At 35.8% G+C, this 12726-nt stretch overlaps 1 protein-coding gene across 1 annotated transcript; it reads right to left on the reverse strand.

Moving 5' to 3' along the window:
- Positions 1 to 1460: 1460 nt before the first annotated feature.
- Positions 1461 to 2546, reverse strand: LOC139889133 (uncharacterized). The gene has a single exon (XM_071872099.1). The coding sequence runs from the start codon at positions 2544 to 2546 to the stop codon at positions 1461 to 1463; it is 1086 nt and encodes a 361-aa protein (XP_071728200.1).
- Positions 2547 to 12726: the final 10180 nt, after the last annotated feature.

Raw genomic sequence — 12726 nt, forward strand, 5'->3', positions numbered from 1 at the left:
GAATTCAAATTTCTTCGCGGAATCCTGCACAAGTTTTAAATACTTCTGCATAGACAACTCATGGGCTTCAAAAGAGCCATTGAATTGGTTTGCCACCAGCTGCGAATCAACATATGCGCGCAACTGTGAAATATTCATCTTATGCGCCATATTTAATCCTGCAAGCAACACTTCGTATTCAACCTCATTGTTTGTTACTTCAAAATTAAAGCGTAGCGCGTATGTATGTTCTTCTCCATTTAGTTTGGACAACACTAATCCCGCGCCTGCTCCTTCAATACACGATGCACCATCTGTATATAAATCTCAGATTTCGTGCTGAGGTGGCTTTAATTGTGCTCTCTCATGGATTACCTCCAAGTCACCCGTCATTTCTGCAAGGTAATCAGCCAAAACTTGACCTTTTACGGATGTACGCGGTAGATACGATATTTCAAATGCTCCAAGCTCAATCGCCCATTTGGCAAGTCTTCCAGATATCGCAGGTGTGCTCAAAACATTCTTAACCGGCAAATCAGTTAAGACATGTATTGGATGACCTTGAAAGTATCTGCACAACCTTCTTGACGTCAAAACTAACGCGTAAATAAATTTTTCAATCGGCGCATAATTTATTTCACTTCCTGCAAGCGCCTTGCTAACGAAATAAACTGGCTTTTGGATCTTGTTCCTTTCCGCAACAAGTACTGAGCCAAATGCTTCATTCGCAACTGATATATAAAGGTACAATATTTCGCCATCAACAGGCGCGATCAATGTAGGCAATGTAGCAAGTAATTGCTTCATCTCTTGAAATGCCTTATCTGCTTCTTCAGTCCATACAAAGTTCTTCTGCTTCAAACAACCTTTAAGAGTGCGAAAGAAAGGCAACTGTCTTTCCGCGACCTTTGAAAGAAATCTGGTTAAAGCCGTGATTTTTCCAGTTAAACTTTGCACTTCTTTAACGGTTTTAGGCGCGGTCATGTTTTTGATTGCAACAATTTTCTTAGGATTTGCTTGTATGCCCTGCTCAGTGACATAATATCCTAGAAACTTGCCTTCCCTTTCCCCGAAACTGCATTTAGACGGATTCAATTTCATGTTGATTTTTCGCAAACTTTCAAATGTTTCTTTCATATCAACCAAAATATTTTCTTGCGCTTTGCTTTTAACAACAAGATCATCAACATAAGCCTCCAGATTACGGCCTATCTGTCCTTCAAACGCTTTATCAATTAATCGCTGATAAGTTGCTCCCGCATTTTTAAGGCCAAAAGGCATTTTAATATAACAATAAATACCTTTTCCAGTATGGAACGTGGTTTTATCTTCATCTTCCAACGTCATTGGTATCTGATGGTATCCTTTTGCAGCATCTAAAAAACACTTGTAAGGATAGGCGTGCAAAGATTCCACCTTAAGATCAATTTCAGGAAGTGGATAGTTATCTTTTGGACAAGCTTTGTTTATGTCTTTGAAGTTTAACACATCCTCCACGAACCATCAGGTTTTTTCACTAAAACAGGGTTCGCAACCCATGTTTGATATTTTACTTCGCGCAATATTCCTGCATTAACTAATTTAGCAACTTCCGCAGATAACCACTTCATGCGATTTGGAGCCATTCCTCTGCGCTTTTGCACAATAGGCTTTAACGCCGGATTAGCATTTAATCTATGTTCTGCAACATTACGTGGAACCCCAGTCATATCTTGCTCACTCCAAGCAAATACATCCATATACGCAACAAGCAATTGCACAATCTTCCTTCGTATTTCCGCATTTAATTCAGCGCCAATTTTAATTTTTTGATCAACATACTTAGGATTCACAATGACCATATTATCTTCTTCAATTTTATGCGCAACAATTGTGTCTTGCGTGCTTATAGCCGCACAAATTGGTGGCATAGTCATATAATTTATTGTTGCCACACCTTTGCAAGTAGTGAATTTAACCATTTCGTGTATTGTAGATGGCACTATTCCAAGCTTTCGCAACGCAGATCTTCCCAATAACATGCTATAACGAGAGGCAGTGCGTATAACATAGAAATATAACTGCGTTTTCCTTGTCAACTTCACCTCTATTTCGTCGCACAATTCAATTTCTAATGATAATTGCCCCATGGGCCAAGCGGATTCACCCGCGAAACCAGATAAGGATATCGCGGTTGGCTTTAGATCTGCTTTGATACATTCTGGTAACTGATGAAAGCATTGCTCGTATATCAAATCTATACTACTACCAGTATCAACATGTATTTTCATAATTGTAATCCCCGTATTTGCGATTTTACACATTATGACTAATGGCATGTCATTCATTTCGCGATTTTGCGCAAATGGAAATGTAATAGGCGCGAATTGCCATTTTTCAAACACTTCTACTGCTTTTCGCTTTTTGAATCCTTTTTTCTTGTGTATTGTGCTTACTATTCTCGTATCTTGCACTTTTTTCAGTTCTTTTGACAAACATTTGTTTAAACAGGTTTCGCATGCTCTATGCACCTTCAAATTCATATTTACAACTTTCTTAGTAGCCAAAAGCTTTTGTCGCTTAGTCATTTCGCTTTATTCACAACTATTGTTACACGAATTGCATTATCCTGCAACATAATGAAGAAAATAACACGATTAGAATTAGAAAATGAGTTTAATAGCTCGATTGTAATGAACGCAAACTTCGCATTCCAATTCTATTCATGTCCCACGGATGGCGCCAATTGATCAATCCTAGATTACCCTATTACGGTTAATCAAGGATTGAGTGCAATGAGGGGGTATAATGGATGTCGATTATGGTTTTGGGACCTTATTGTCATATTTCGTTAAGTGCTAAACGATCAATAACCATGTCCCGGTCTTCGCAAATTACCTTAACCAAACAATGATCAAGTCTCGGGCAAAGTCACGATAGAGATCAATATGGCTAGGGCAATTCTTCCAGAATCAACAACCTAAAATGAGAGGTCAAGCTCCCTATTTATAGGTTCAGGAGTTACGCGGAAGTAAGATGTGCGGGCACTTAGGCATTCCGCACAAACATTGCGAGAATCCTTCGCACTCTTTAATATTCTGCGTAATCCTACCGCGTTCATTTGGGCTTTACCGCGGTTTCAATGTCTTGTGCTTTTGCCTTTAAATTCCTTTCCGCATTAAAAATATACATATACATATGTATGTATATGATCATGTAGGATGTCCATTACGTGGGACATCTGGTCCTCGAGTTCAGCTACCCGAGCACGGAGGATCTCCACCTCCCTTGTCAGTTCCTCAATAGTGGTAGATGGTGGGGTAGGCGGTGCTGATGGTGCAGGTGGTGCCGGTGGTGCAGATGGTCCGGATCCAGAAGTAGAGGCTGCAAAGCGGTAAGGCTTACGCACAAAAGGATCAGCAGGGTACGGCACAAGCCGCTTTCGGGCGGTAACCTTACGACGCCGACCATGAGCGTCAACGAATGGTTGACCTCCATTAATCCCTAGAATGATGGTACCATCGAAACAGTACCGTTTCTTCAGCGGGGTGGAGGGTGGCTGTACAGGTGCATCATCAGGGTCCTCATCTGAATCCTCGTCACTGGAGTCGTCTGAGGATGAGTCATCGGATGAAGAATCGGCGGATGATGGGTCGTCTAGATCGGCTAGGGGTGGCTGCACGGGTGGCTCTCCTCGGGCGGCCATCATCTGTCGGTATCTGCCGGGTCCGATCGGCATGAGATGTCCATCAGGAAGGCGTCGGCACCAATGGTTATGCTCATTACGGACTGAACCTTCCCCAAGTTCCGCGGAAATCACAGCACCACCGGAATAGTGCTGTGGCTCCGAGGGTCCTGGGACAAGTGGAGCTGGAATCTCCTGTAGGTCCTCGGCTTCGTCTGAGGTAATCACTGGGTCGGGTGCATGGCTACTAGCTCCGGAGGATGAAGCGTCGGAGTCACTGGAGGGTGTCGACGACGGGATCTGAGGATCGGCAACGACGTCAGGCGAGGTGGTGGAAGAGTCTGAACTACTCTTTAAAATGATAACAGGTGGAATATCCGACATCTGAACAAGGAAAAATAACTTTTTCCATGTCAGCAAGTCATAAAGCAAGCACGTATTAGTTAAAGTAACTAAGACATTCTAGATCATGTATAGCAGTATGTAGCATGGCAATAACGACAAGTATCATGCAATCGAAAACAGATAATAGCATGCAGTAGTGAAATCATGTAGTAGCATACGACATATAGCAGTAAAAGTAAGCAGCAGCATGCAGCAAGTTTCGCGGAAACAAGTAAACTAGCAAGTTGTAGATTAGTCCTATTTGTGAATCCTACTCGGGTCGGTCCAAACTCACTAATGCAACCTAATTCCCTACAACTAACGCTCTGATACCAAATGTGACGCCACGTACTAAATCAACATGTACGGACCATCAACAACAGGATCATTACAAGGTCAAACACTATATGCGTTTTCAAAACAAGTTTGCATTCATGATAAAAGGTGACGTCATAACCAACGTCAAATGTTTTACAACCAAAAGTATGCTTCTATGAACAGAAGCAAATAATAATAGTACATGACCTTTAGGTCGTTACAAATCGTTGTTCAAAAGTAATAGAGTTTGAATGCAAGATAAAATGTTTCATGCGGTAACATCTCTAATAAGGTAGCGGGTGGCTAATTAGCAAGACTAGTACAACAGCGGAAGCAAGCAACCTTAAGCACCTGAGAAAAACATGCTTAAAAACGTCAACACAAAGGTTGGTGAGCTATAGTTTAAGTATAACAGTAATGTAAAGTAGGCCACGAGATTTCAGTGCTTCAACAGCGTTTCAAAACAGTATGAAAAGTATATGTTTAACTGTGGGCACTTAGTAACTAACTTAACGTTTATCACCCCCTAAAAGTACACTTGGCTAGTGCGTATATTTACAAAGTATTAAACACCCGTTAAATGCTAGCGCTACTATCCCGAGTGGGGAAGTCAAACCCTATGGATCCATATCTAAGATTCGCGTTCACCGGTTCAAAGACCGATGACTAAACGTTACCGAGCTAAGGGGAAAGTTTATGCCGTTGTATAACCCACACATATATAAAGTTTTAGTACTAGTGCCTAGTATGTAAAACGTAAAATGCGCATGTATTCTCAGTTTCCAAAATAGTTAAAGTAAAAAGGGATGCTATAACTCACAGTGGTTAAGTAGTAGTTAAGTTGACACGGGAAAAGTAAGCAAGTAGTTTGTTGGTCTGAAAAGTCCTCAACCTAAGTCAAAAGTTACTAAGTCAGTAAATCGTCCCAAAAAGTTTATAAGTATGTAAATTAGATCTTAAGTATCATCATCATTCATCATCAACCAAAAAGTGTAAAGTAAGTTTCATTCAAGAAAAGAGTTTAAAACAAAGGCTGACTTCGATCAGTCACCACGGCCTCTATACCTACTGAAATGAGGTGAGACCAGTGGACATGGCTCCGTATATGAGTCCTTTAGTTGCTGTAAAAATTCCAGAACCAAACTCGTCTTCGTTTGACCGTGGCGACGGTCTAAGTGCGAGTAGGTCAGAATTTTCAGCACAACGTTAAAAGGACATAGTGACGTTCGGAGGGCCATAGATCCTAAAATGTAACTCGGATTAAGACGAGTCTTAAACGAAAAATTATTTACTCGAACAGAGATAACTGAAAATTAACTTTATAGTAGCCCAGGTGGTCTGATAAGTTCCAGAAAACAGTAGATTTAGTGTTCCAGTGGGTTCTTGGTGCTCGATGCTCATCACGGTTCTCATCCTTGATGCATATAGCTTCAAGTGTACAACTCGTTGATGTGTTTGCATCATCTTAACCAAGGTTTGACCATCATAACACTTGTGTAAGTCTAAGACATGTAGCACAACTCATTTAAGTGTTGCAAGTAGTTTGATGAACCAAAGTTACATCAAGATCTTAGATCCGACACATACATGAACTCTAAAAGTAATATTGAACTACAAACTTGAAAGTAAACTAAGTAGACAAGATCTTAAGTTGTAGAACATAGTTCTTAGTTAGATCTTGAAGATCCTAGACCCAAAAGTCTAGATCTAAAGTTCTTAAGTTAGATCCTAGGTTATAACACTTGAATCTTTACTTTAATGAAACCATACGTTATGAAACTTAGATTTTACTTGTAAAGTGTATGTAAGCTCATAAGCTCTTGTTTACAACAAAATTAGAAGACTTTTGACTATGAGCTTACAAGAGCTTATGAGCTTACATACACTTTACAATCTCTATTTGATTATAAGCTCTTGCTTCTGGTGGAAAGGAACAAAATAATCAATGGCTGCTGATTTCTATTTGTGTTACTATGTTAACTTTTGACTCTTCACAATCTCAATATTTTATCTTATCTAACTTTCTTTATATATATACATATAATATACATCCTTACATATATGATCACAAAAAGCATAAATCAACTTGCAAATAATTCATCAATTAACACCAACCTTACTGTACTTGACTCAATCAATAACCACCAACATATATATATATATATATATATATATATATATATATATATATATATATATATATATATATATATATATATATATATATGGATATAGGTACATACATATAGATTATATAGATTACAGAGACATATTCCTTTTTAAATTCGGTTACTGTTCTCTTGACTTATTCCTTGCATTAATCAACAGAGTAAATATTATATATATATATATATATATATATATATATATATATATATATATATATATATATATATATATATATATATATATGTATATATATATATATATATATATGTACATACATGAACTCATAACCCACTTGCATATAACACTACCATTCTTCTTTCTCTGTTTCTACTTCATACGTTTATCAACACCTAACCTCACCACCTTGTTCCATTAATTCGATCACCATCACTTCAACCATCCTCCATAAACACCCACAATCCGTGATTATATTGTTCTCTGTTGCCTGTTGTTCAACCACAATTGTGACCACCACCTAAACTTCTACTTTTATCTCATTTCTATTTTACTGCTCCTGCAAGTCACACCGTTGCTTACTTACTGTGATTACAGCCCATAAACCACCATATTAAAATCCACCATCACAAACCCCGTAAAGTTGCTGTAAGTGTTTTTTTCTGTCTTACTCGAACCCTAACTCCACCATAAAACTGCTACTGCAGCTGTTTTGTTTTTCTGTTTAAAACGTAGCAAATCACCATCTGAACACCACTTTAATCACCACCCATCATCACCTTTGACAACCCATATCACTACAAAAACCTGCGACTATTTCAGTTGGGTACCATCACCATCGTATGCGATGAAACACCATCAAATTAACTGTTGCTGCATCCTTATTTGTTGCTCCTAGTCTACTCCAAACCAATAATCAATAAGTCCCATTTAAATCTCCACCATCAGATTATCATTATTATTTCGCTGTTTCTTATAGCCTTTTGAAGACAGATTTCATAGCAAGACCCTACCTACTACTATATTTTTCTTTTACTATTCGATGCCAAACTCCACCCATATTAAATCGGCACCCAATTGTGCTAGAGTGTTATTAAAATATCACCACCAGAACCAAAGTTATATTGACATTCGGTAGGACAAATATCCGATTATTTAAGTTATAGTGGTAGCCAGCCGTTTCATAAACAATCCCCACTAGCTAAATTTGATTCGCTTTTAATGCATAAATATGACAATGACTTGATGATGATGTATTATATTGATACATGAAATGATAGAAGTAAACTAAGATGATGGGAAGATTAGGAAAAAGATGATATATAGTTAGAAGTAGATGATCGTGATGAAAATTGATTGTGATGAGGTATGATGATATTCTATGATGTGGATTATAAGGATGATTGTAGCGTTCAAGAACTGATCCAAATATCTCGCATATATACAGAAAGATCTAGGATTCTTAGGTTTGGTTAATGGGTTGGTAGGGTATGATAGTGATGATAAAAATAACGAGGATAATTACAGTGGGTCACAATGAGTTAATTATGAAGACTGCCAATCTATCGAAAACTTTATTTAAAACTTGTTAATGGGCTGTTGATGAATCAGATTTATCAAACTAATGAACTAATAAATGGATTAGTAAATTGGTTGGGCCAGAAGTCTTATATTTTTTTTTGTGGACCGAGAGCTATTAACATTCAGTTGGACCGAGAGCATGTATTGTTGGGCTGCTGGACTTTGTTACTATATTGGGCCGAATTATACGATGTCAAGATGATACAGTTTTAGATGATGATTGGTGATCGTGATGGAAAAAGAGATGATTAGTGATATTAGTGATTATTATGATTATGGTTTAAGGAGGTTAATGATTTAGATGATACATAAAATAATAAAGATAATGAAGATACATAAAGTAATGAAGATGATGATGATAAAACATTTATGATAACGGGTATGATGGTGATGATAATATTATGTTAGCGATGATTGTGAATACAAGGATAGTTGGATGGTTGTAAGTGTTATCAGGTTAGCGGGACGTCGCGGGTTCAAACCCGAACTTGGGCATTTTTTTAAAGGCTACTTCTTTGAGGTAGTATTTCTATTACTATTATTATTATTATTATTATTATTATTATTATTATTATTATTATTATTATTATTATTATTATTATTATTATTATTATTATTATTATTATTATTAGTATTATCCTTAAAATTATCTTTTTTAAAATTATTATTATTAACAAAATTATTTTTATTAAAATTATCGTTTTCATTATCATTATAAGTATCATTATATTTTTTTATTTATCGTTACTAACATTATTATTATTATTACTATTATAATCACTTTTAGTATTATTATCATTATTAACATATGACATTTTATCATTTTATTATTAGTATTATCATTATTATTAAAAGTATTATCATTTTTATTATTATCATTACGATTATTATTTTAGTATTATTATAATTATTATTTTTAACAAACAAATGTTATCTATATATAAAATATATTACAAGTCAACTAATATTACATACTAATGTGTTTTTAACTAATATATTACCATTTATATTGATAAAACTTTAATTAAATTATATATTATATATTTATTATAAGTATAATTATATTTAAAGATACTAATTTTAATAAATTATTAAAGTATAGGTAAACTTAGTTGTTTAAATGGGATATGTGTTAATATATATGCAACTTATATAGGTTCGTGAATCCGAGGCCAACCCTACACTTGTTCAATGACGTCATATGTATTTTTACTACGAAATACAGTATAATGAGTTTCATTTGCTCCCTTTTTAAATGCTTTTGTAATATATATTTTTGGGACTGACAATACATGCGCTGCTTTTATAAATGTTTTACGAAATAGACACAAGTAATCGAAACTACATTCTATGGTTGGATTATCGAATCGAATATGCCCCTTTTTAGCTTGGTAGCCTAAGAATTAGGGAAATAGCCCCTAATTGACGCGAATCCTAAAGATAGATCTATGGACCTTGACATGTCCCATTCGGGTTATGAATGCTTTAGTACTTCGATTATCATGTCCGATGAGAGTCTCGAAATGATGGGGATATTCTATATGCATCCTGTTAGTTCGGTTATCAAGCGTTCACCATATGAATGATTTTTATATCTATGTCGTGTGAAATGCCTGATATGAGATTATGTTTATGAGAAATGGAAATGAAAATCTTGTGGTGTATTAAATTTATGGAAATGATTGATTACGATAAACTAATGAACTCACCAACCTTTTGGTTGACACTTTAAAGCATGTTTATTCTCAGGTATGAAAGAAATCTTCCGATGTGCATTAGCTCATTCTAGAGATATTACTTGGAGTCATTCATGACATATTTCAAAAGACGTTGCATTCGAGTCGTTGAGTTTATCAAGATTATTATTAAGTCGTTGATAGTTTGACATATTATGAAATGGAATGCATGCCAGTCAACTTTCGATGTAATGAAAGTTTGTCTTTTAAAAACGAATGCAATGTTTGTAAAATGTATCATATAGAGGTCAAGTACCTCGCGATGTAATCAACTATTGTGAATCGTTTATAATCGATATGGACTTCGTTCAGATGGATTAGGATGGGTCATGAAAGTTGATATCAGAGCGGTGGTCTTAATGTACCAAGTCTTGCATTAGTGTGTCTAACTGATAGTTGTTTAGATGCATTAGTGGGTCTGGACTTCGACCGTGTCTGCATGTCAAAAGTTTTGCTTATCATTTCGTGTTGAAAATTACCTACTTATCATTCTAAGTCTAGACACGTCCTACTGCCTTTATTGCATAGATAGTGTATAGACAAATTCATATCTTAGCATATCTATTATGGTAGATTTTGCCTGATATCTTCCGTAAATTCCTCCGTAATTTAAGGGATCTTGGTACTATATATATATATATATCTATGCATATTATGCATTGAGAATATCATCCAACTATCAATTGCTGTCACTAAACTCTTCATACCAAAAATCTTTCCTGAGATCGCGTAAGATGGCCTCTACGAATCAACCAAGTTCCTCTGACTCTGAAGACAGCGTGACAGGAGCACACCAACCAATCAACTACCGTGATTACTGGAGAAAATGGGGGTGGGTTCGCGACATACTCACCCTATTGAGAAGGGAAGAAGGTACTCCATATCATGAACCAAATCTACCACCTAACCTTGGAGTACTTGACCCGCTCACCGGTGAACCCGTTCGCAACACCGTTTATACCCTTTTTGCAAGAATTTTTCTTCTTGAGGCTACCATTAACGGAACTAGAGAAGATATCCAACCTCTACCTCACACTGATAACCAACCAGGGCTAGTAGAAGAATTTAGAGAACTCTGAGCTCGAGTATTAACTTTAGAGAGCACGGTACACAATTTGCAAGCACCAACAGTATCACCAACACCAGTAACATCACCAGCCTCAGCACCAACGGCACCAGTACCATCAACAAACAAAGTTTCAACAATCCACACCTCAAGATCGCAATCTATACCTCGAGCATAATCATCGTTCTACATGACGTTCTACATCAATTACCTTCGTTCGACATGGCAATTATGTAATCTTTAATGTTTTAGAGATTATATATTCTCGTTCTAATGGTAAATCAAATGAGTTTAATATCATATTAACTCATTAAATCCATGATTACATCTGAAGAGAATATATATGTAAGTATATTTTCATAAATATTATAATTAAAAATTCTTTTGTGCAAACGATTAATGGTGAAAATATTTTAACGGGTAGGTAATACCCGAGAAATATTTAGATTTCACATTAATAAGTTACACTGTACATTCTTCGAATCTGATTCAACAGTCATTTACTATCCTACTTACAACCACCGAAATACGTATCCGTTCACCGCAGAATAACTATTTTCACTCAATTTCATAATTGAATTTTGACATATCAGAATCCAACAAGTGGCATAAAGAAGAAAACATTGAACAAAATAAATTTTATTAGAAACAAACAATTTAACTATGAGAAGAATTTTGTTAAGAATCCACGCTAAATGTTCCTAGCTAACTGTTCCTAGCTAACTGATTACATTTTATTCATCGCAATTTATTTATCGCAATTTATATTCTCGCAATTTTATTTATCGTCATTTAATTTCTGTTATTAATTTTACGCACTTTAATCGGGACACGTACACAAGGTTTTGACATATCATATCGACGCATCTATATATATTATTTGGAATAACCATAGATACTCTATATGCAGTAATGCTGGAGTTAGCTATACAGGGTTGAGGTTGATTCTACAATAATATATATACTTTGAGTTGTGATCGAGTCTGATACATGTACACGGGTCACGATACGTATTAATTAATTTGAATATTATATTAAATTACATATGAATTATTGAATTGCTAACTGTGGACTATCAACTGAGGACTACCAACATTGGATAATTAAAATGAATTAAAATATTGTTTATAACATATGAAACTAAACAATTCTTCAAGTTTGCCACTTGATTTCATCTTAATTCTCATTTGTATCTTGATGATTACAATCTGCGTTCAAACCTTTCATGATTCTTGAAAACATCTCAACCGAGAGGATGAACCAACCTTACTTCATCTACGGAAGAAAAGATTGATGCATATAGTTATGCACCTGAAAACACTCGGAACCTGAGTAAACGTTTAACACGTATCTGTGCTAATTTCTTTAGTGTTATTATTACCCAAAATAATTTGGTGATTCCTTTCAAAGTAGCAAATTTTGTCACAGCTCCAGCAAATCAACTTCGACTTTTCGATCGAAAAATAACCTTATTAACACCTTGATATATACGTGTGCTCTTTTATTGTTACCGGGGAACCTTTTATATTCGACCATATTACCATCAGCGTTTAATCATCTAAAAACACAATTCTCTTGAAACCCCTCGGTTTGATAACCAATGATCCAGATCCGGTAACTTTGAAAATGCTGACGAAGCAGCATGTAGTAAATGGTCTTAATGGCCAAAAGTGATGATAAAAGAATGGAGTGTTAGGAACACTCGATAGAAAATTTGGTACTGAAAAACGAATTGAGCTAACCATGAAGGAGACCAAGGACAAATACAAGGACCAAACCCTATATTCAAAGAATCCAGGTAATTTTGGATCCGATGAAATCTTTAGAGAATATCTTGCTCTGAAGTCATGTTAAAATCTTGCGGAAAATTTTTC

This window comes from Rutidosis leptorrhynchoides, chromosome 2 (assembly GCF_046630445.1).
Source record: "Rutidosis leptorrhynchoides isolate AG116_Rl617_1_P2 chromosome 2, CSIRO_AGI_Rlap_v1, whole genome shotgun sequence".
Lineage (NCBI taxonomy): Eukaryota > Viridiplantae > Streptophyta > Magnoliopsida > Asterales > Asteraceae > Rutidosis > Rutidosis leptorrhynchoides.